This window comes from Sarcophilus harrisii, chromosome 1 (assembly GCF_902635505.1).
Source record: "Sarcophilus harrisii chromosome 1, mSarHar1.11, whole genome shotgun sequence".
In the NCBI taxonomy this organism is placed as follows: domain Eukaryota; kingdom Metazoa; phylum Chordata; class Mammalia; order Dasyuromorphia; family Dasyuridae; genus Sarcophilus; species Sarcophilus harrisii.
Window position 1 is genome coordinate 156,183,049 of NC_045426.1, and position 21,824 is coordinate 156,204,872.

At 33.6% G+C, this 21,824-nt stretch overlaps 1 protein-coding gene across 2 annotated transcripts in view; it reads right to left on the bottom strand.

Moving 5' to 3' along the window:
* Positions 1 to 21,824, bottom strand: part of TRIM23 (tripartite motif containing 23) — a 38,810-nt gene that overhangs the window by 12,886 nt on the left and 4,100 nt on the right. The window contains exons 2-5 of one of the 2 annotated variants that reach the window (XM_031965595.1): positions 19,814 to 19,976; positions 11,379 to 11,500; positions 1,829 to 2,107; positions 192 to 374 (exon numbers count right to left, since the gene is read on the bottom strand). In XM_031965595.1, the coding sequence (XP_031821455.1) occupies positions 192 to 374; positions 1,829 to 2,107; positions 11,379 to 11,500; positions 19,814 to 19,976 (747 nt within the window). Of the gene's footprint in view, positions 1 to 191; positions 375 to 1,828; positions 2,108 to 11,378; positions 11,501 to 19,813; positions 19,977 to 21,824 lie in introns of those variants that run through there. The other variant, XM_031965604.1, reaches the window with a different exon arrangement.

The following is a 21,824-nucleotide window of genomic DNA, read 5'->3' on the forward strand; positions in this document are numbered from 1 at the left end:
TGCTTTTAAGAAAAATTTTAAAAGGTGAAATTATACCACAGGATCTCATTTTTAAATGGCCTCAATTTAGATTAATGCCATTAACATGGCTAGAAATTACACTATAATGTCTACTTTTGTGAAGGATACCCTCTTAATCCAAAGATACCATGTATTCCTCAAAATTAAAGGGGGGAGGAGGGGAATCTTACATGTTCTGTGTGGGCCATTCCAATTCCATCTTCCACAATTTGTTCTCCCCCTTCTATGTGTTGAACAATTCCAACTAATTTTCTGGAATAATCTGAGATTTCTTCAGTAAAAGTTCGTATGCAGTGAGCCATGTCTAAAATCGATGCCCGGATCTGATTTGCTTCTGGTTCCAATACTGAATGCTATAAAAAGAAAAATGAAATTTATGTTAAAAAGACCAAAAGTATACTCTTACATATCCTACATTAAAAGGACCACCAAAAAACAAACAAACAAAAAACACCTCATGATTTTAATAGAAGGGAACAAAAAGAATGAGGAAAGATAAAACAAAAATTCATTTAATGGAATCTCAGAGTTGTCATCTTATAAACCCTCCCTACATGAACAAGATTTTCCCCTCTTCCCTGAAAGTGGTCATCCATTATTTTCTTGAGCATTTCTCAAGAAGGTAACCTTCCCAAACAAACTGGTTCCACTTTTAGATATCTAAAAGCATCAAGAAAATTTTCTTTATATCCCTGTTTGCAACTTTTCTCCTAGATTTGCAATGTAGAGATTAACAATATAGAAAATCAGTCTAATAACTGAATCATTTTCAAAACTTGAAGATGCTATTAACTACCCCCACTAAATATTACTTCTCTAGATTAAACTTACTTTGTACCTTCAGTCAATTATCATGTAACATGAACTCAAAGTCTTTTACCATCCTAGTTACCTTCTTCTGGATATTATCAAATTGATCAATGTTAATTCAAAAATGTGATACCAATGAACATACCAAACTAAAAAAGATGTGGTCTGATCAGGTCAAAGAATGCATAGTAGCTACTACATTAAGCTAGTTCTCATTTTTAAAAAATGAGCAATGATACTTATATTGAAGTTAAATTTTCCCAAAATCACTGTTATATAACTTAATTATTTCCAATAAATTTATGTTATCATTCTCAAAGACATGTGAGAGAGATCGAGTACTAAAATTACATGAACCCAACTTTTTTGTAAAACTTGGGAATATATATAAAAGATAGCATGTTCATGGAAGAAAATCAAATTATAACATGTTGCTTTGGCACAAATACTGCCCTCAGAATTTCATTAACTGCATATGTACCCAACAAAAGAACAGAAGAAAAGGAGGGAGCTCTCTATTTTGAAGACCTGATTATTTTTTTCTTCAAAAAAGGAAAATAAAGCTTTTTAAAAATTTTGTTGGCAAGTTGAGAAATTAAACTTAACATAGATTTGATATTTCCATTTCATTTATTAAAAAAATGTTATTACTGGAGCAGCTGGATAGCAGTGGATAGAGCACTGGCCCTGAAGTTATTACTGGGGCAGCTGGATAGCACAGTGGATAGAGCACTGGCCCTGAAGTCAGGAGGACCTGAGTTCGAATCCAGCCTTAGACACACTCTTACTACTTCCTAGCTGTGTGACCCTGGGCAAATTACTTAACCCCAATTGCATCAGAAAAAGGAAAAATTATTACAGACAATCAGCTGACCATTTCAGCATTTTCCTGAATTCCCTTTCCTATTCCCTTTATGGACTGTAGTGGACAACTGGCTGACCAGCTGATTTCTTTTTTAATTTACAAAGCCATAGCAATAAAGAAAAAAATAAATACCTTATGACCCTGGTGTTTTCCATATTCCTTGCAGACACAACACATAAGAGGGCTGGACTGACAAGCTTCTTCCAAGCAAACGAACTCTATAGCATGCACCTGATGCTGGGAGCACATAGTCTTCTCATGAGGCTTATCTGCCAGAGGTACACGCCTATGTTTTGCAAGAGTCTTTGTAGAATGGGTAAGTTGGGAGCACTCTGAACACAAATGAGTAGCACAAACAGTGCAATACATTGATGCAACATGGGCTTCATCTTCATCACAGCGTATGATGCTCTGAAAACAAAATTGTAGCATTAATGCATTAAAGATGACTTTTAGTCAATAAAAAAACTAAGTAAAAAAAGGACAAAATGCAAGTGGCTTTTTTTCTTGTAATTTATATTAGTCTGACTCATTCAAGGCTCTTTGCATACATCATCTAATTTGATCCTTATAACAAATGGATCCTTATAACAAAAGATAGGGGTTATTATCCCTGTTCCCAGAGATGAAGAATCTCAGAACAAGATAGCTGAAGCATATTGCCCAACTAGAAAGTGTCTGAATCAGATCTTCCTATCTCCCAGTCCAACACACTATCCATTATATCACCTACTTGCCCCTAAAGTTTCTGGACTCAAAATTTCCATGAATATGCAATTGATTATTTTTTCCCCAGGCAGAATTTAAAAGATAAAAAACTAGGTAAAAAAGTATCATCTTTTAAAAGAATTTATTTAATTGACACAGTAAGAATCCCATTTTAAGATGATACATTTAGAGTTGCAAGAGGTCTAAGAGGTCACTTATTTCAAACCCCTCTTTTTACTAATGAAGAACTAAGGCCCAAATAGATTAGGTAAACTGCCCAAAACCACAAATATCACAAATGGCTAAGCCAGCATATGAACCTAGGTCTTCTGACTTCAAATCTAAGAGCCTCCTAAGAGGCTAGGCTAGGCTAAGCTATCGTTGCCCTTCCTGGCACTATGAGGCCCTCAATGTCCACACTACGTCATGTGTGTCCCTACTCTCTTGTGATAATTTCCTCAAGCCACCCTGTGTCACCCACCCATTCTAACTCACTCACTCTGCACACAATCAAGATTCTGCTCTTACTGTGCTTAAAACAGAGCATTCAAAAATGAAATAATCAATAACATTATTATTAATGGACATTTGGAAACATTGTAGAAAATATTCAATTTAGCTCTACTATATCATGGTTTTGATATATCACAAGTTAGCTGAAGAAATTATTTTGGGGGAATCTTGTGGAAGCCACAGATGACATGCAAAAGGCCAGCAGATGACAAAGACTCAGAAATGCATAAAACAACTGTACTGTATTGTATGATAGTAACAAATTTTAATCTTTTAATACCACAGTAATTGACTCTTGCTTTCTGTTATGAAGTCAGAGCTAAAAAGTGAGATGATGATTTTGGAAATCCAGAGGTACCATCATTCCCCTAACCCCAGTGATATGGAAGGGATAACTGTGCTGGGTCTGAGAAAGTTGCCAAAAACAAGTAGAATGTTAATCCACTTTCAATGAATTGGAAGATTCTGGTGAGGTGGAGGTGAGGTGGAATTTTAGCCTTGGATTCAAAGAAATAAGCTGGAATGCTATTCCAGGTATTTATTACATGTGTCACCCTAGACAAATCACTAAATTTCTCTCATCACCAGTAAAATGAACATAACAATAGTACTTTATTTGATAAAGGGAGTGTGAGAATCAAAAGAGATGATTATATCTAAGTACTTGTAAACCTTTATAGCACTCTGTTAGCTATTAAAGTTATCAGAATTGTAATCACAGCATCTCTTATTTAAGATAAGATCAGCTTAGCCGAGTACAGAAAGTAAGCAGACCATTAAAACATTAGCTTATTCTTTGATCATGGCACTTAATAAATAAAAAAATTAATAATAAATAAAATAAACTTAATAAATGGATTATTGAGCCCTATTTTGTCTTGCCCCCTCCTGCTTTCCCAGTGATGACAGGGAGGAGGTAGAGTTCCAAGGATTATGCAGTTTGTTTTGTCCCCTAAAACATTTCATTCCAAGTGGTAATACAAACAAAAGTAAGGCCACTGTTCAATAGCAAATGGGTTAATATATCACTGAGATAGTGAATCTTGCCAATATTTGCATTCTTCCTATACATAATAGATACATTAAAGTAGAATAGGTTGCCTGGAAAATTAGTAGATCCCCCAAACATTAAAGGTCTTGAAAGGGATGATGCTCATCAGGAAACCCTCAAGCGTGAGTTAGGTTAGACAATTACCAACAATGATTTTATGTAATTTTGATGCAGAGGGGCAAGGAGAGAAATTCTAGAAAGAGCTTAAGACATTCCAAATAGGGTCAAGCTATGCCTTGACATTTGGTAACTTCTAATTGAAGACAGTCATCAGGAATATAACAAAAATATGATTTAAGATTAAGAAATGAAAGAAGTCAAAGGCTTACAGGGTACTAAAAAGCTTTGAAATCACAAAAAAGCATAGTCTTCAAGAAGGGTGAAAAGGCCCTGGCCAAGCTAAGCACGAACCACCACTACAAGAAATCAAATATATCTTAATAGGATAGGAAATAACTGGTTATCAACATGTGTCATCAAATGAGCAGATTCTGCATAGTCAGAGCAGTATTTATTTGATATTCCAAGACATTTCAGAAAGACAAAAATACAAAACAAGAGAAAATAGAAGATAGTGATGATAAGGATCAATACCCAAGGATCATGGATTTAGAGAATTTCCAGAAAGGATCATAAGAGTTCAAGTAAAATACCCATTTGTAGATCTCCTTTCTCAATTCTATCTATTTTGTAGGAATTACCTGCATAAAAATCTATGAAATGAAAATATACAAATGACTAATGGTATAGAGACAAGATTTTGTTGTGTTTATAATTTGTTCTTTTTTATAGTATTTTTTCTAATTACATGTAAAAATAATTTTCAACATTCAAATTTTTGTAAGATTCTGAGTTCCAAATTTTTCTCCTCTCTTCCATCCTCTCCTCAACTCCCCAAAAGAGAAGCAGTCTGGTATAGTTGTACATGTGCATGATCATGTTAAACATATTTCCACATCAATCAAATTGTAAAAAAGAAACAGAACAAAAGGAAAAACCATGGGGGGGAAAAAAGTGAAAATATTATGTTTTCATCTGCATTCAGAGTCCTTAATTCTTTCTCTGAACATGGATAGCATTTTTCATCAAGAGTCTCTTGGAGTCCATCAGTTGGAGAATGGCTGAATAAATTGTGGTATATGAATATTATGGAATATTACTGTTCTGTAAGAAATGACCAACAGGAGGATTTCAGAAAGGCCTGGAGAGACTTACACTAACTGATACTGAGTGAAATGAGCAGGACCAGGAGATCATTATATACTTCAACAACAATATTATATGATGACTAGTTCCGACGGACCTGGCCGTCCTCAGCAACGAGATCAACCAAATCATTTCCAATGGAGCAGTAATGAACTGAACCAGCTACGCCCAGAGAAAGAACTCTGGGAGATGACTAAAAACCATTACAATGAATTCCCAATCCCTATATTTATGCCCACCTGAATTTTTGATTTCCTTCACAAGCTAATTGTACAATATTTCAAAGTCTGATTCTTTTTGTACAGCAAAATAACGTTTTGGTCATGTATACTTATTGTGTATCTAATCTATATTTTAATGTATTTAACATCTATTGGTCATCCTGCCATCTAGGGGAGGGGGTGGGGGGGTAAGAGGTGAAAAATTGGAACAAGAGGTTTGGCAATTGTCAATGCTGTAAAGTTACCCATGCATATAACCTGTAAATAAAAGGCTATTAAATTAAAAAAAAAAAAAAAAGTCTCTTGGAATTGTCTTGGATCTCCTTTTATTGAGAAAGGCTGAGTCAATTACAGCTGATCATGGCACAATATTGTTGTTACTGTGTACAATGTTCTCCTGATTCTGCTTATTTTACTCAGTATCAGTTCATGTAAGTCTTTGTGAAATCTGTCTTGCTCATTACTTCTTATAGAACAATAGTATTCCATTATATTCATATAGCACAATTGTGTAGCCATTCCCCAACTGATAAGCATTCCCCGAGTTTCCTTTTTTTATTTTTGCCATCAGAAAAAGAAGTGTTATATAAATATTTTTGTACATAAGTCCTTTTGCCTTTTTAAAAAGTGATTTCTTTCAAAGATAGACAGTGATCTAGCTGGCTAGATCTAGATCTAGCTAGGTGGCGCAGTGGCTAGAGGATCAACCCTAAAGTCAGGAGGACCAAATTCAAATCTGGTCTCAGATACTTAACACTTACTGGCTGTGCAATCCTGGGTAAGTCACTTAACCCCAATTGCCTTAGCAAAAAAAAAAGAAACAAACAAAAAAACCAAATATAGACCTAGTAGTGACACTGCTGAATCAAAGGGTATATGCACAGTTGATTGCCCTTTAGGTATAGTTCCAAATTGTTCTCCAAAATGTTTGGATCACCAACAATGCATTATTTTACCAATTTATTCACCTCTCCAATATTTATCATTTTCCTTTTCTGTCATATTAGCCAACCTGATAGGTGTGAGGTGGTAACTCAAGAGTTGTTTTATTTACATTTCTCTAATCAATAGTGATGGAGAACATTTTTTCTTATGATTACAGATAGCTTTAATTTCCTCATCTGAGAACTATTCAGTTCAGAACTGATCTCTTCTCAACTGGGGAATGACTTGCATTTTTTTATTAAAGCCTTTTTATTTACAAAATATATGCATGGGTAATTTTTCAACACTGATTCTTGCAAAGGGAGGAGTTAATATGGCAGAAAGGACACACATTTCTTTTTGACCTCTTCTCATATTGTAGCTAAATTTCAGAACTATTGTACCAAGAAAAATATATTACAAGCACCCAGAAAGAAACAATTCAAATACCGAGGAGCCATAATAAGGATTACCCAAGATCTAGCAGCTTCCACATTAAAGGATTGAAGGGCCTAGAATCTGATATTCTGAAAAGTGAAGGAACTTGGAACGCAGCCAATAAACTACCCTGCTAAATTGAGCATTTTTTTCCAGGGAAGAAGATGAACATTCAGTAAAACAGGTGAATTCCATTTATTTCTGATGAAAAGACCAGAGCTAAACAAATAATTTGACCTCCAAATATAGAACTCAAGAGAAGCATAAAAAGGTAAAAAGAAAAGAACTCCTGAGAACTGTATTTCTATTATGAATATACATAGAGAGTGCATATATAATTTGATTTTACTGTTCTAATATAAAAAACAGAGGTGGAAAGGGCATTGTACTGGAAAAAAGGAGAAATTAGAGGTAAAATGAGGGAAATTTCATCTCACAAAGAAGCAAGGGAAACCTATTATATTTGAGGGAAAGAAGGGAAGAGGATGAACATTGTGTAAAACATACTCTCATCAGATTTGGCTCAAAGAGAAAATATTAGATATATTTGGTTTATAGAGAAACTTCTCTCACCTCATTGAAAAGTAGGAAGAGAAAGGAGAAAAGGGAAGAGGTAGGCTAAATAGAAGGGAAAACAGAAATAGTAGGGGAAAAGTTTAAGAAAGAGGGAGGGACTCTAAAGGGGGAAGGCTGCTTGAGACAAGTAGTGCTCATAAGTAAAATACTGAGGAGGAGGGAAAGGGGAAAAGGAAAGAGAGAAGTATAATTTGGGGTTAATAAGACACCAGGAAGTATAGAATTAGTATTCTTAATTGTAAATGTGAATGGGGTGAACTCTCCCATAAACCAGAAGCAGATAACTGACTAGATTAAAAGCCAAAATCCTACAATATGTTGTTTACAAGAAACACATTTAAAGCAGAGTAATACATACTGAGTAAAGGTAAAAGGCTGGAACAGAATCTATTATGCTTCAGGTAAAGTTAAAAAAAAAAAAAAAAAAAAAAAAAGCAGGGGTAGCCATCTAATCTCAGATCAAAACAAAAGCAAAAATTGATCTAATGAAAAGGGAGAAGGAAGGAAACTTTATCTTGCTAAAGGATAGCATAGACAATGAAACAATATCAATACATATATGCACCAACTGGTATGGCATAGTTAAGAGAGATGCAAGAAGAAATAGCAAAACTATAATAGTGGGAGATCTCAACCTTGATCTCTCAGAACTTTTTAAATCAAACCACAAAATAAATAAGAAAGAAATTAAAGAGGTAAATAGAATACAAAAAAAAAAAAATTAGGTATGATAGATCTATGGAGAAAACTGAATGGAGACAGAAAGAAGAACACATTCTTAGCAGTTTATGGAACCTATACAAAAACTGACTGTATATTAGGACATAAAGACCTCAAAATCTATTGCAAAAAGGCAGAAATACTAAATGCATTCTTTCCAAATCATGATGCAATAAAAATTACATTCAATAAAAAGCCAAGGGAAAATAGACCAAAAAGTAATTGAAAACTAAATTTCACCCTAAAGAATGGGTGAAACAGCAAATCATAGACGCATATAGACACAGACATATAATTTCATCCAAAAGAATAACAATAATAAGACAACATACCAAAATTTTGTGATATGTAGCCAAAGCGGTTATTAGAGGAAATCTCTAGATGCTTATTTGCATAAAAGAGAGAAATTGAAAAATTAATGAATTGGGCTTGCAACTAAAAAGGCTAGAAAAAGAACAAAGTAAAAACCCCCAATCAAATACCAAATTTGAAATTCTAAAAATAAAAGGAGAGGTTAATAAAATTTTAAGTAAAAATTTAAGTAAAAAAACTACTTAATTAATAAATAAATCTAAGAGCTGGTTCTATGAAAAAACCAACAAAATAGATAAACCTTTAATTAATTTTATTGGAAAGGAAAGAGGAAAATCAAATTGTTAGTCTCAAAAATGAAAGGGAGAACTTTCCACCAATGAACAGGAAATTAGAGCAATAATTAGGAGTTACTTTGTCCAACTTTATGCCAATAAATTTGATAATTTCTTGGTGGAATTGTGAATAGATCCAACCATTCTTGAGAGCAATTTGGAACTATGCTCAAAAAGTTATCAAACTGTGCATACTCTCTTTGACCCAGCAGTGTTTCTATTGGGTTTATATCCCCCCCAAAGAGGTCTTAAAAGAGGGAAAGGGATCCAAATGTGCAAAAATGTTTGTGACAGCTCTTTTTGTAGTGGCAAAAACTGGAAACTGAATGGATGCTATCAATTGGAGAATGGCTGAATAAATAACGGTATATGAATGTTATGGAATATTATTGTTCTGTAAGAAACAACCAGCAGGATGACTTTAGAGAGGCCTGGAGAGACTTACATGAACTGATGCCAAGTGAAATAAATAGAACAAGGAGATCATTATACATGGCAACAACAGGATTATACAATGATCAATTCTGATGGGTTGGCTCTCTTCAATAATGAGATGATTCAAACCAGTTCCAATTCAGTAATGAAGAGAGCAAAGCACTACACCCAGATAGAGCATTATGGGAACTGAGTGTGGACCACAACATAGCATTTTCACTCTTTCTGTTGTTGTTTTCTAGCATTTTACTCTGCTGCTTCTTTTTTTTTTTTAAACTGGTTTGATTTGATTTTTCTTGTGCAGCACAATAATTATATAAAAATGTAGGCATATATTGGATTCAACATATATTTCTATCATGTTTGACATCTATTGGACTACTTGCCATCTAGACGAGGGCTTGGGGAAAGAAGGGAAAATTGGAACACAAGGTTTTTCAAGGGCTAAGTTAAAGAATTGTCCATGCATATGTTTTGAAAATAAAAAACTTTAATTAAAAAAAAAAAAAAAAGGACAAGCAAAAAACACTGATCCTTGAAAAACCTGTTCCAAATTTTCCTCTCCTTTCCTCCACCCTCTCCCCTAGGTGGCATAGTTCAATACATGTTAAATATGTTAAAATACATGTCAAATCCAATATATGTATATATGTATATGTGTATATATATACACACACTTATCTTGCTGCACAAGAAAATTTGAATCAAGAAGGAACAAAAACTGAGAAAGAAAACAAAATGCAAGCAAACAAGCGGAGGACATCCCCCCCTCTACTCTCACTGAAACCCTTCATTACTCAAAAGAAATAGGTCTCAGTCCACATTAAGACAAAGCAAAGACCTGATTTAACAGGTAAAGCACAAAATTGGTTTATCATCATATAAGAGAGCTGGAACGATTTGGAAAATTGTATGGAGTGAAGCTGATTCCTGAAATAAAAACCTATATTTTAATTTCATGATTAAATTAAACGAAATTCATGAAAGTGAAATCACAGAACTCTACAATCTCCAATCAAAACTGACCTAAAAAACTATAAAAATACACATGGTAGGCATAAGTAAACTGGAACATATTATCGATGATAATTTATGAACAAAAGTGATATCAAAAATATGCAAAGAATACTTAATTTTAAAAAACCAGGGGCAGGTAGGTGGTACAGTGGATAGAGCACTAGCCCTGAAATCAAGAGGACTTGAATTCAAATCTGGTCTCACTTAATACTTCCTAGCTGTGTGACTCTGGGCAAGTCACAACCCCAATTGCCTCAGCAAAAAATAAATAAATCAATAAAATCAGTAGTGCAGTAGAATGAAAAAATTCAAATTCAAATGAGATATTTGTAAGGTATTTTAACATAGTGGTTGGCAAATGTGTGCTTAATTCTTTACCTTCATTGGATTTATTTAAAGTCAGGAGAACTAAATTTGAATCCTGACTCAAGTAAATACTATCTATATGACATCATCTAAATTATTTAACATTTCTGGACCTGAATTTTTCCATTGCAAAATAAAGGGGTTGGATAAAATGTTCTTTGAGATCCTTTCCAGCTCTAAATCTGTGCACCTACAATTCTCTACAATCATAGCAATGGATAATAGAGTTCCCGATTGGCACTTATTAAATATTAAAAACTTTAAGGAAAACATTCAATTTCCTAGACAGATCGAGAGAGAATATGGGTATGGTCATGTAAAAGAACTGCAAAGAATAAAAAAAACAAGTTTTCTATCCTGTGCCTCTGTAATCTGGATCAAATAATCTACTCAATATTGGCACGAATCTTGGGTACAGAAATGAGTTGATTAAACTGAAAGTCTCTCAAAAAATGCTTTTCTTCTGTTCTATAACAAGCCTATTTGATTCCTATTTTGACTGTTAGATACAGCCAGAGACAACTTGAAGCCCAGGAAGAAGATATCTCTTTTGATAAAATCAGGGATCCATTCAATTACTTAAGTCCTGAAAGATGCTCTTGCCTTTAAAGTGTGGTAATGATTTACTATTCTCTCATTTAAAAAAAAAAAAAAATCATATGTATATGTAAAATATTTTCAGTGTCATCAGGGGGTTTTATGATTAATTTCAGCTTCCCAATTGTCCTCTCAGGTCTGGATTCTACACATCTGAAGCTGGATAAATATTTTGTCAAATTTCTAACATTTTAAATAAAAATATAGTTCTATACCTGCCCCCCCAGCTTCCCATCCAAAATTTAACTGAACATAGTCAATACCTCTCCAGATAATCCAACTGAGTCTTCTGTTGTTCCATATTGACCAATAGGGCCATTCTGGAGTCGTTCCAAAAGCTCCAACAATGCAAAATTTTTTTTCAATCCCCAGACACCTGAATCTCCTAGTTTAAAATAAAATAAAGATGATTTTAACAGAACAACACTATAACTTTCATTCTACACTTCAGCTACAATTTTTAAATCATAATCTAATTTTTAAAAATAAAATATTAATTTCTACATTTCTTTACAGAAACCTGAAAATCTAGTTTAAAAGTAAAGGATGAATTTGACAAAACACCACCATGCCTTTCATTCTACATTGCTATATATTAAAAATAATAATAATTTTACTTAAATCATAATCTAATTTTTAAACATAAAATATAATTTTCACATTTCTAAAATGAAAAAGTTCTCATTTAATTTCCTTTGCTTGAAATTATGCTTTTTCTTTTTCTGAACTAGAGATGAATGGGAGTAGAGGGAAGCTAACTATCCCACCCCCCCCAAAAAATGAAAAGGTTATTGAAGCAAAAGAATGAAAAGGCCATTGAGGAGAATGCATAAAAGGAGGGAAAAAAACTCAAGAAAGCCCCAAAACCAAAGGCAAACACAAATGTGCAGAACAGCTTTGAAAGTCATGCAATGAATTTTTCAAATACTTAAAAGGAAAAGAAAGCTGTACAATTTGAACATTCATGGTTTCATTTGTAATATTCTTTTTCTAGTCTACATATGCTTGATTTTAAATTTTTTTCTAATGTAACAGGAAGTTATCCAAGTTATAAAATTAATTTCCTTTGGAAAAAAATGCTTTATACTATTGAGAATACTGGCATCATTACATAAATTTGGTATATTCATGTTAAAAAAAATTTTTTTTAAAAACTCTAATTTCCCAATAACTATATAAGGAAACAAGTTTCTCTCTCTAAAATTTAAACTCTAAAAACAGAAATGAGCTAAAATGTCTATGATTATTAGTTCTCTCCTATCATGGAGCTGTATTTAACTCTGGTTGTATATTCCATCTTCTCCTACATGGAGATCCAATTTTATAGTCACAAGGCAGGCAAAATCACTTTCTACTCTTATCTCAAAAAAAGAAAAAATCATGTGAATTTCTAACCCAGAGCAATTATTTTCACATGCTTCACAAGACTTAATTATCAACTACAATGAAAAAGTCAAAATCTTTTAAAAGAAAGGAGGTCAGTGAGATCACAACCTTCAACACTGGGTCAAACACTGAAAATGCCCTATTCTATAACATTTTAAAATATCTTCTCACTATCAAGTTCTGAATGTGTTGCTTGCCTTGCTATCAAGTTCTGAATGTGTTGCTTGCCTTGCCAGTCAAATGCAAAACAATCAAGTCTTACACTTAATTCTACCAATGAGCTTCAAATACATAAAATGTGCTGCAACACACTGTGAATCTTTCAGACTGGCATAGTCATGACTTGATTTAGCAGACAGCTTTATATACATATTTTCCTACTGCTTACCTTTTTGAATGATTTTAAGTGACTAAAACTTATAGGGCACTATATAAACGTCTTCAAAATTCTATTCAATTGTCTATAAAAAGAATTCATTGTCATAGGATATGGGACCTAGTGTTGGATGGAATCTTACAATTCATCTAGTCCAACTCCCTCATTTGGATCTTGTAGGAGATTAAGTGATTTGCTTATGGTTAACAAAAGGTATAAGTAGAAAAGTTAAAATATAAATAAAGCTCAGGACTTCAAAAACAGTGGTCATTCACTATTAACACACGGCTTCTCAAAGAAGTAATCATATTTCTGTTCCCTTCTCTGAAACAATGTTCATTAATACTTAATAAAACCGCAACAATGTTATCCCAAAGAAGGTGAACATTCTGACACCTTCAAAGAGTTAACATATCATATTGTATTGCCTGTAAAAGGCAAAAGTAAATATGTTTGATCCAATGCCATTCTAGTTTTCCTGACAGTCTAAATTCTTTGGGGAGGGAAGAGGAGAAATGCTAATCAATGTTAATTTGTGCTGCTTACAGACCTTTGATCTTTGATATCTTCTACTATCAACCACCTCCTGCTCCTGTAATAATTCAAAATTCTCCCTCCATATATTGAAATACTTAATAGAATCATCAAAAAAAGAAGATAAAGAGAAGAAATAACTTTATACCTTTAAAAGCTAAATATTTCCTTTGACAAAGGTGGTGGCTAGTTGGTTTGATTAACAGAAAGTGACTTTTTCAACTTAAATGTGAGAAGGAAAAAAAAAACTCTGGGTTAAAATATATATATGATATTTATGCAGACTAGCAATAAATGTGTAAGTCAATGTTAAATAGCTTTTAACAAACAATGTGAAATTTTATTTCCATTATAAAAGTCTTTTGGAGGGCTGTTTTGGAGCAATTACATGGGCATAAAAGGCCAGGAAAAATTCATACTCCTCTAGCTCTAACCTTGCTGACCAACACAGTTAAAACCTGGCTCCAGATTTAAAGGAAAACTCAGAAAACCATAAGGCTGAGCATGCTTGACATGGTAGCAACAAAGCATTGATTCTGGACCAAGACACAGAATTTGTTGTGTCCCACCTTTAAGGGGTGTGACTGTATCCTTTTCTCAGCTACAAATATAACAAAAACTTAAATATCTCAGAAACCCAGAAACAATACAGACAGAAATACATGTGGAAACTAGTTTCCATCGCTTTAAATTTTAAAAAAGATACCTCTCCCCACGCAGACCTAAATTCCTGCCCTTGCATTTAAACAAATCAGAGATAACAAAAATAAGTGACAGAATCATGTTCTTTAAGACTTAGAAAGAGGAAACTATCCATACCTAATCTATAGAGCAAATAACATATCACGAAGCTCAACGAGCTCATTTTTCTGAGCTTGCTGTAATATATAAACTTCTTTAGGACAAGAATTTTTGTTCTTGTCTCCACATTCTTGAAGTTTAGCACAATGTGTTACATACAGCAATTTATGACAACTGTTATGAAGGAGCAGCTAGGTAGCATATTCAATAGTCAAGAAGACTAGAGTTCAGATCCAACCTCAGACACTTACTGGCTATGTGATCCCTGGCAAGTCACTTAACTCTTTATCTCATTTTCCTCATCTACAAAATGAGATGGAGAAGGGAATGGCAAACCGTTCTTGTATCTTTGCCAAGAAAAGCCCACACAGAGTCATGAAGTCAGACAAGACCTAACAACTACAACAAAAATCATAAAAGGAAACAACTTATTTGGAAAATAAGCCTGCAATACGTACTAACATCAACCCCAAATGCCATAGAAAAGCAAATAAAATCCAAGGACAACAGAAATATTGGTGCCTGAAAAATCACAGTTCCTTGAAACTGACACCAAAGGGCAAGAACCCTTTTAGACAACTGATCTGTCAACTGCTCTATGGATACTTACATATTTGCCTCCTTAGTAGTTATGCTTAGTACTAACAAGCCTGAAAATAAAGTTATCACAAAGTATTTTGCACTGTCAAATACCTCAACATCAGAAATGGAAGTAGCCTTGTCAAAGAAAATGAAACTAAAAATACATTCACATCTACTTTGCTGCTATTACATGCTAAGGTGCATCAGGCCTTTTAGCTCAGATTTGCACTTGACATTTCCTCTATTTGTTGTCTCTTCATATTAAAAAGTAATCTCCTGCAACACAAGAAGACTATTTTATTTGTCCCTTTGTATCCCCAGAATTTAGCACAATTCTTTGAACATAGCAGTACGAAATAAAAATGCTTTTTTCATTCATCTAAGTCAAGAACCACTTATTACATGTAGGCTATGGTGCCAGATACTGTGCCAAACATCAGGAACACACAAAACTGCATAAACAGTTCCTGTCCCCTAGGATTCCATTTTAAGGGGAGAGAAAACATATAAGCAACTATGTATATACAAAAGACAGATAAAATAAATGGGAGGTAATTTCAGAAGGCACTATTATTGATGTGGATCAGAAAAGGATTCTTGGAGAAGAGAGGTTGGTTGAGACTTGAAAGAAGCCGGGACAGCTAGGTGGTGCTGTGGATAGAGCACCAGCCCTAAAGTCAGGAGGACCTGAGTTCAAATTTGGTCTCCGACACTTAACACTTCCTATCTGTGACCCTGGGCAAGTCACTTCTCTTAAGTCATTTCACTTAACCCCAATCACCTGAGCTACATAAATAAATAGATGGATGGATAGATAAATAAATGAATGAATGGATAAATAAATTATTAAAATAATAATTTAAAAAAAATTTGAAAGAAGCCAGGGGGTAAAGGTCAAGACTTTCTCATACATCTCAGACTAGCCAAGAGGACAGAAAAAGATAATGATAAATGTTGGAGGGGGTGTGAGAAAACTGGCATACTAATGCATTATTGGAGGAGTTGTGAACTGATCCAGTCATTCTACAGAGCAGTTTGGAACTATGCCCAAAGAGCTATAAAAATGTACATTCCCTTTGACCCAGCTATGTTACTGAGTTGGGTCTGTATCCCAAAGAGATCATAAGAGAGGTGAAAGGACCCACAAGTGCAAAAAAGTATTTGTAGCAGCTTTTTGTGGTGACAGGAAACTGGAAAAGTGGACGCGGATCAGTTGGGGAACGGCTGAGTAATTTAACATATATGAATGTAGTAGAATATTGTTCTACAAAAAATGATGAGCAGGGTCATTTCAGAAAAGCCTAGAAAGACTTACAAAAACTGATGCTGATGAAAAGAACCAGGAAAACAGTGTGCACATTAACAGTAAGACTGTATGATGATCAATGTCATAGATTCGGTTCTTCTCAGCAAAATAATGATCCAAGACAATGGCAATAATAGGATGGAAAATGTCATCTGCACCCAGAGAGAGAACTATGGAAACTAAATGCAGATCAAAACATGCTATTTTCATCTTTTTTTTTTTTGGGGGGGGGGGGGTTGTTTTTTTTTTCCCTTGTGATTTTTCCCTTTTATTCTGACTTTTCTTTCACAAAATGATTAATGTGGAAATATGTTTAAAATGACTGTACATGTATAACCTCTATCAAACTGCTTGCTGTCTTGAAGGAGAAAAGCAAGGGAGGCATAAAAAAATTTAGTGGAGATAAAAAAAAACTAGTGGAGATATACAGATCAAATGAGGGTTTTTTTAAAAGACAGGAAAGACAAGGGAGTATTTGTAGATAAAAAGGAAGCAGCCAACAGACAATGCTAGACTGAAAACAAGTGAAAGAAGGCAAGAAGACAATAAGACTGGGATGAAGGGTGTATAATAGAGGACTTAGCCTTGTCGAGGAAAAGACTACTCTGAGAAAGTGATAAAGGAGGTGATAGGAGTGGGAATCTGAGTGACATGAAATTAAGGGAGAAAAAGGGGCTCTTGGGAAATGGCTTCACTTTTTTTTTCTTCAGCAAAACATAAGGCCAATGGAAAGAATTACATGTGCTGATGCTGAAATAAGGAGAACCAGGAAATCATTGTACACAGCAACAGCAAGACTATGCAATGATCAACTATGACAGACTTGGTTCTTCTCAGCAATTCAGTGATCCAAGGCAATGTCAATAAACTTTGGATGGAAAATGTCATCTCCATGCAGAGAGACAACTATGGAGATTGAATGTAAATCAAAACATACTAAAGCAAAACACTAAATAAAAACAAAACTTTTTTTCTCTTGTGATTTTTTTCCTTTTGTTCTGATTTTGCTCTCCCAACATGATTCATAATTTTTAAAATTTTTAAAAATGTATTTTTAAAAATGTACAGATATAACCAGAAAAAAAATGAATAAGTTGCTATGATGACAGGGATAATGAACTGATTGGTCAAACAAAAAATAATTCCTTATTGCAGTGAGAATCCAGATGAGACCATGTAACAAATATGTAGTGGATCCAGGCAACCCAGTTTCTCCATTCAGCAACACATGGGTAGGAGTAAAGGCAGCAAATGGAAGGAGTGCTCTCAAAATGGGATTATATCAAGTGTAGTTTATGACAGAAGAAAGCAAGGCACTCAAACGGAGATTACTACAGAGCTGAACTAGTTCACTTAACTTTCAGATGAGGAAAAGAGAGTGTAGCCAGAGTAAGGGTGATAGCCAAGGGACTAAATAGCTTGAGAGACAGTGAGAACTAAGAAGGTTAAGAGTTGTAAAGTAAAGCAAAAATGGAACGAATGACGGATTATGATCTGATAAAGTATTTCAGAGTTCATGAACACAGAAGTGAAACACCTGTAATGGATAGTAAGATAGGGTATGAACATCTTGTATGTGGCTTAGATGGAGGATAAGAACATCTGAGAAATAAGTACACTGAAGAACTGAAAGCTGGAGGATAGATGAAGCAATGATATGTAAGTTACAGTTCCCTAGGAAAAGGGCAGAAGTTGGAAAGAAGAGAAAGACTGAGAGGTAGGCAGTAAACTCACTGGAGAAGGAAGGAAAGGAGTCACTAACAGTTAACCAGGGAATAAATATGGGCTGAATGAACCTCAAAAGAGAAGAGTGTGGAATTGCCATGGGAAGGAAGGAGGATTCTGACTCCCCACAGTGACAAGTGAGCCAGAGGGAAACCCAATGAGTAGAGAGGTCAACTTGAGAACTGTTAGGCATCAGTGAATGTCAGAAGATGGAAGAAAAAGGTTTAAAATGCAAAGATTATTAACTATGGAGCAAACATTCAGAGAACACAATAAAAGGGGTATATATATATCTGGAATGGAATGTTAGGAGCAGAAATTAGCGCAATGTGATTAAGGGAGCAGATAGTGGAATCTGGGGAACAGAGTCTGCACAAAAACAGTAAGAATTCTTAACCACAAAAAAATTCCAATAGACATATAATGATAAAGTGATCCAGATATCTGGATCTCCGTATCCAGAGAGAGAACTACAGAGACTGAATGTGGATCAAAGAATAGTATTTTCACTTTTTGGTGCTGTTTGCTAGTTTTTTTCCCCCCTTTCTCATGTTTTTTTTCCCGTTTGATCTGATTTTTCTTGTGCAAAATGACAAATATGAAAATAGAAAATATGTTTAGAAAAAGTGCACATGTTAAACCTATATCAGATTGCTTACTGTCTTGCAGAGGGGGAGAAAGGGAGAAAATTTTCAAACACAAAGTTTTGCAAAGTTGAATGTTGAAAACTTATCTTTGCATGTATTTGAAAAAATAAAATATTTTTTAAAAATAATTAAAAAAAAAAGATAGAAAAATAAATAACCCTCCCCTTTTGACCCCTCCCCCCAAAAAAGAATTCTGAATCAGTGGAATAGAGATGGTATGACAAGGTAAGAGTGTTTAAAAAAAAAAATTATTATTAGTTCCTGGAGAGAAATCCATTGAGAAAGGAGGTAGACTGTATCCTCCCCTTGTCTAACAGGGGCAGGTGTTGATGAGTCATGGAAGACTAATTCTTAGTAGGGAGGGAGCAGGGACTTGTATAAGAGGCAGAAGTGACAGCTAGAGAAGGGCCTTATCTGGGAACAGTGTCCAAAGAACTAGAAAACCCCTGTGGCAAAGATGAAGGCCAGAGGCCTGAAACTAGAGTTCACCCAGGTACCCCAAGAAGACTCAGAGACAAGAAGACTACAGGCTTACTGGGGCAACACAGCACTTCCTGAGATATTCCAGGCACAAAGATACAGGCCATAGGTAGGGCAGCTATGAAGAGGAAGCCATACTCAGTGATTGTTATACTTAAAATGAATTTAAACAAGGTTTTCCTTTTTTAAATTCATAATATCCCTAATACCTAGTTCTTCTGAACTAACATTCACTTTACATAGAATTTTGCTAGGCCTTAATCTATTTGAAAGAAAAAATATTCAGCTGTAAACATTTCAGAAAATTTCAATGAAAATTTAGTTAAGTTTTAAAACTACACAGAAGATATCTCAAAACTCACAAAACCTAGCTAATAACAGAAAGAACATGGGAAATTATCACATATATGTTGCAAATTCTTCATTTCTCAGGTATTACTCATAACCTACATATAAATGAAAACATGTCAAAACACATAAATAAATTCACAATACTTCCATTAATACTTTTAATGAATTAAGACTGTATACATCATATATTGGTATTTAATTAGATCTAAATTATACCACTTTGTCTATCTGCACTTACCAGTGAATTAAATCACTGTTCTTTTAGATAAAGTCTATTTTCCTATGTATATTAAACAATACAAACAGCAATTAAGTACTTCAGATGAGATAAATTTTATTCCAATTTACTGTCATATTTCACAAGGCTAACATTTTTCAAAAGAATACTAGCTTTCTATAACCTTTTAATTGTATTATGCTTTTGATCATTTAAAATCAAATGGAGAAATTTTTTTTCTTTTGATTAAAGTGATATAACATATAAAAATTTAAAATAAAATTTTTTTCTACCTAGCTCAGTTACTTGTCGATCAAATGGGCAGCGAATTGCTCTTCCATGGAGGGGAAGGCGTGTAAGACAGTCATGACACACAGTGTGGCCACATAAAAGCAGGCGTGGAACTTTGTCTCCTTGCAAAGAAAACACATCTTCACAAACTCCACATTCTAGAACCTAGAATTTGAAAAGGAAACAGATTGACTTTTTAGTAATTCCCTGAGTTCAAAACTGGTCTTAGACATCAATTAGCTGTGTGTGATCTTAGACAAGTCACATAACCTCTGTCTGTCTTATTTCCTCACTTGTACACTAGAGATGAGAATAATACAGCTACTTTCCAGAGCTGTTATGAAGATCAAATGAGATATATTTGTAAAGTGCTTAGCATAGTACCAGGCAAATAGTAGGTACTATATGAATGCTAAATATTATTATCATTATTAATTTTAAATAAATGCATTGTAGCTTAATTCACTCATTTAATAATTTATTCTTCCTTACTGAGTTTCCTTTTCATTAAGAAATTATCCAAATTGTGACTCTTTAAATGTACTTTGAAATTGTCCATTTGATACATCTTACTAGGAGAATGTCACAATGGAAGCTATTTTAAAAGGAGGTAAAGGTGGGCAACAAGCCAACTACATATAGCATAATCACTGTAGTAAGTTTTGTTATGATAAACTCTGAATATCATGTGATCCAAATTATATAACTAAATCTGTTATGTTAAACACATTATTTTTCTGTATTCCTTTTTTAAACAAACTCCTATGGTAACTCTAAAATAAAACAACAAATTGGAATTTAGAATTTGTTCTGCGATGAAAGCTGACCTTTCTTTCCATAAAAAGATGTTCAAAAAGTATCTTAATCTTGGGTCATTCTTTATGGTTCTGCTCCGATAAAAGCTAGAGTTTGTTTTGAATTTATATCTGTATTTTTATGAATAGTTTTATATTTATAAAGAAAAATTTTAAGAAAATTAAAGTTTTTTGTCACTAATACAGTACAGTGCCTTGATGGCAGAAAGGATTTAGTATAAGTTCAATTCAAAGTTAATACTATAAATAAAATTACAAAGGTTACAAAACTACTGAAAGAGAATAAATATCAAGTGAAACATTCAATTTATACAAATATAAATGAAAGTAGAAATAAATCATTCTTCATCTAAGCAAGACCAATTAGTACTGTAGTTCAGCTTCTTTAGTGCTGAACTACAGCTAATTTCAGCTGAAATAATGCTGAATTTATTTCAAAATATTCTGCAATTCAGGCATTTCTCTAATTCAGATGGGCTTTTCTTATCCCAGACTTTATAGTAAAACTTTATTGTTTCTGCAAAAGATATATAATGAAAAGACTCAAATACAGCTGAAATGAATGGTTGAAAACCAGAATTTGAATCTAATATCAAATATTTTAAACTTATCTATATCATTTATTACATACCTTGAACTATAAACTCTACATATTTGTCACTATAAATAAATATACATATAATTTTACATTCTAGGGAAGAACAGAAATAGTTTGTATTTGATTTGAAAGTCTTCCATAATTAAGTGAAACAATTTGTTTTTAAAAGAAATTATTTAGCAGTCATTTAAAGCTATTACAATATATGTAATTTTTTATTAAATCTACTTCTGAAACTACAATATAATTTCCATCAATGTTGACTATTTTCTCCACAACCTGAATTTACTTCATAGATAACACTAAGTTCAAAATGCCTTAAATTGCACCAATAGCAATATAGAGAACAGAAAAACTTTTCTGCCACAACTATTTCCCCCCCCCCAAAAAAAAGGCCCTAAGAAAAGCTTTGTTTATATACCTATCACACTCTACTTTTTATTTACAGTAGGAAAAAAAGCACAAAACCAACATCTCTGCTACTTTACTAGATTAGTAAAATGAACATTATAATATTTGAACTTCACACCTATTTTACAGGGTTAAGGTGAGAACCAAATGAAATGATAATGTCTTCTAGTCATAAAGTAACATATAAAT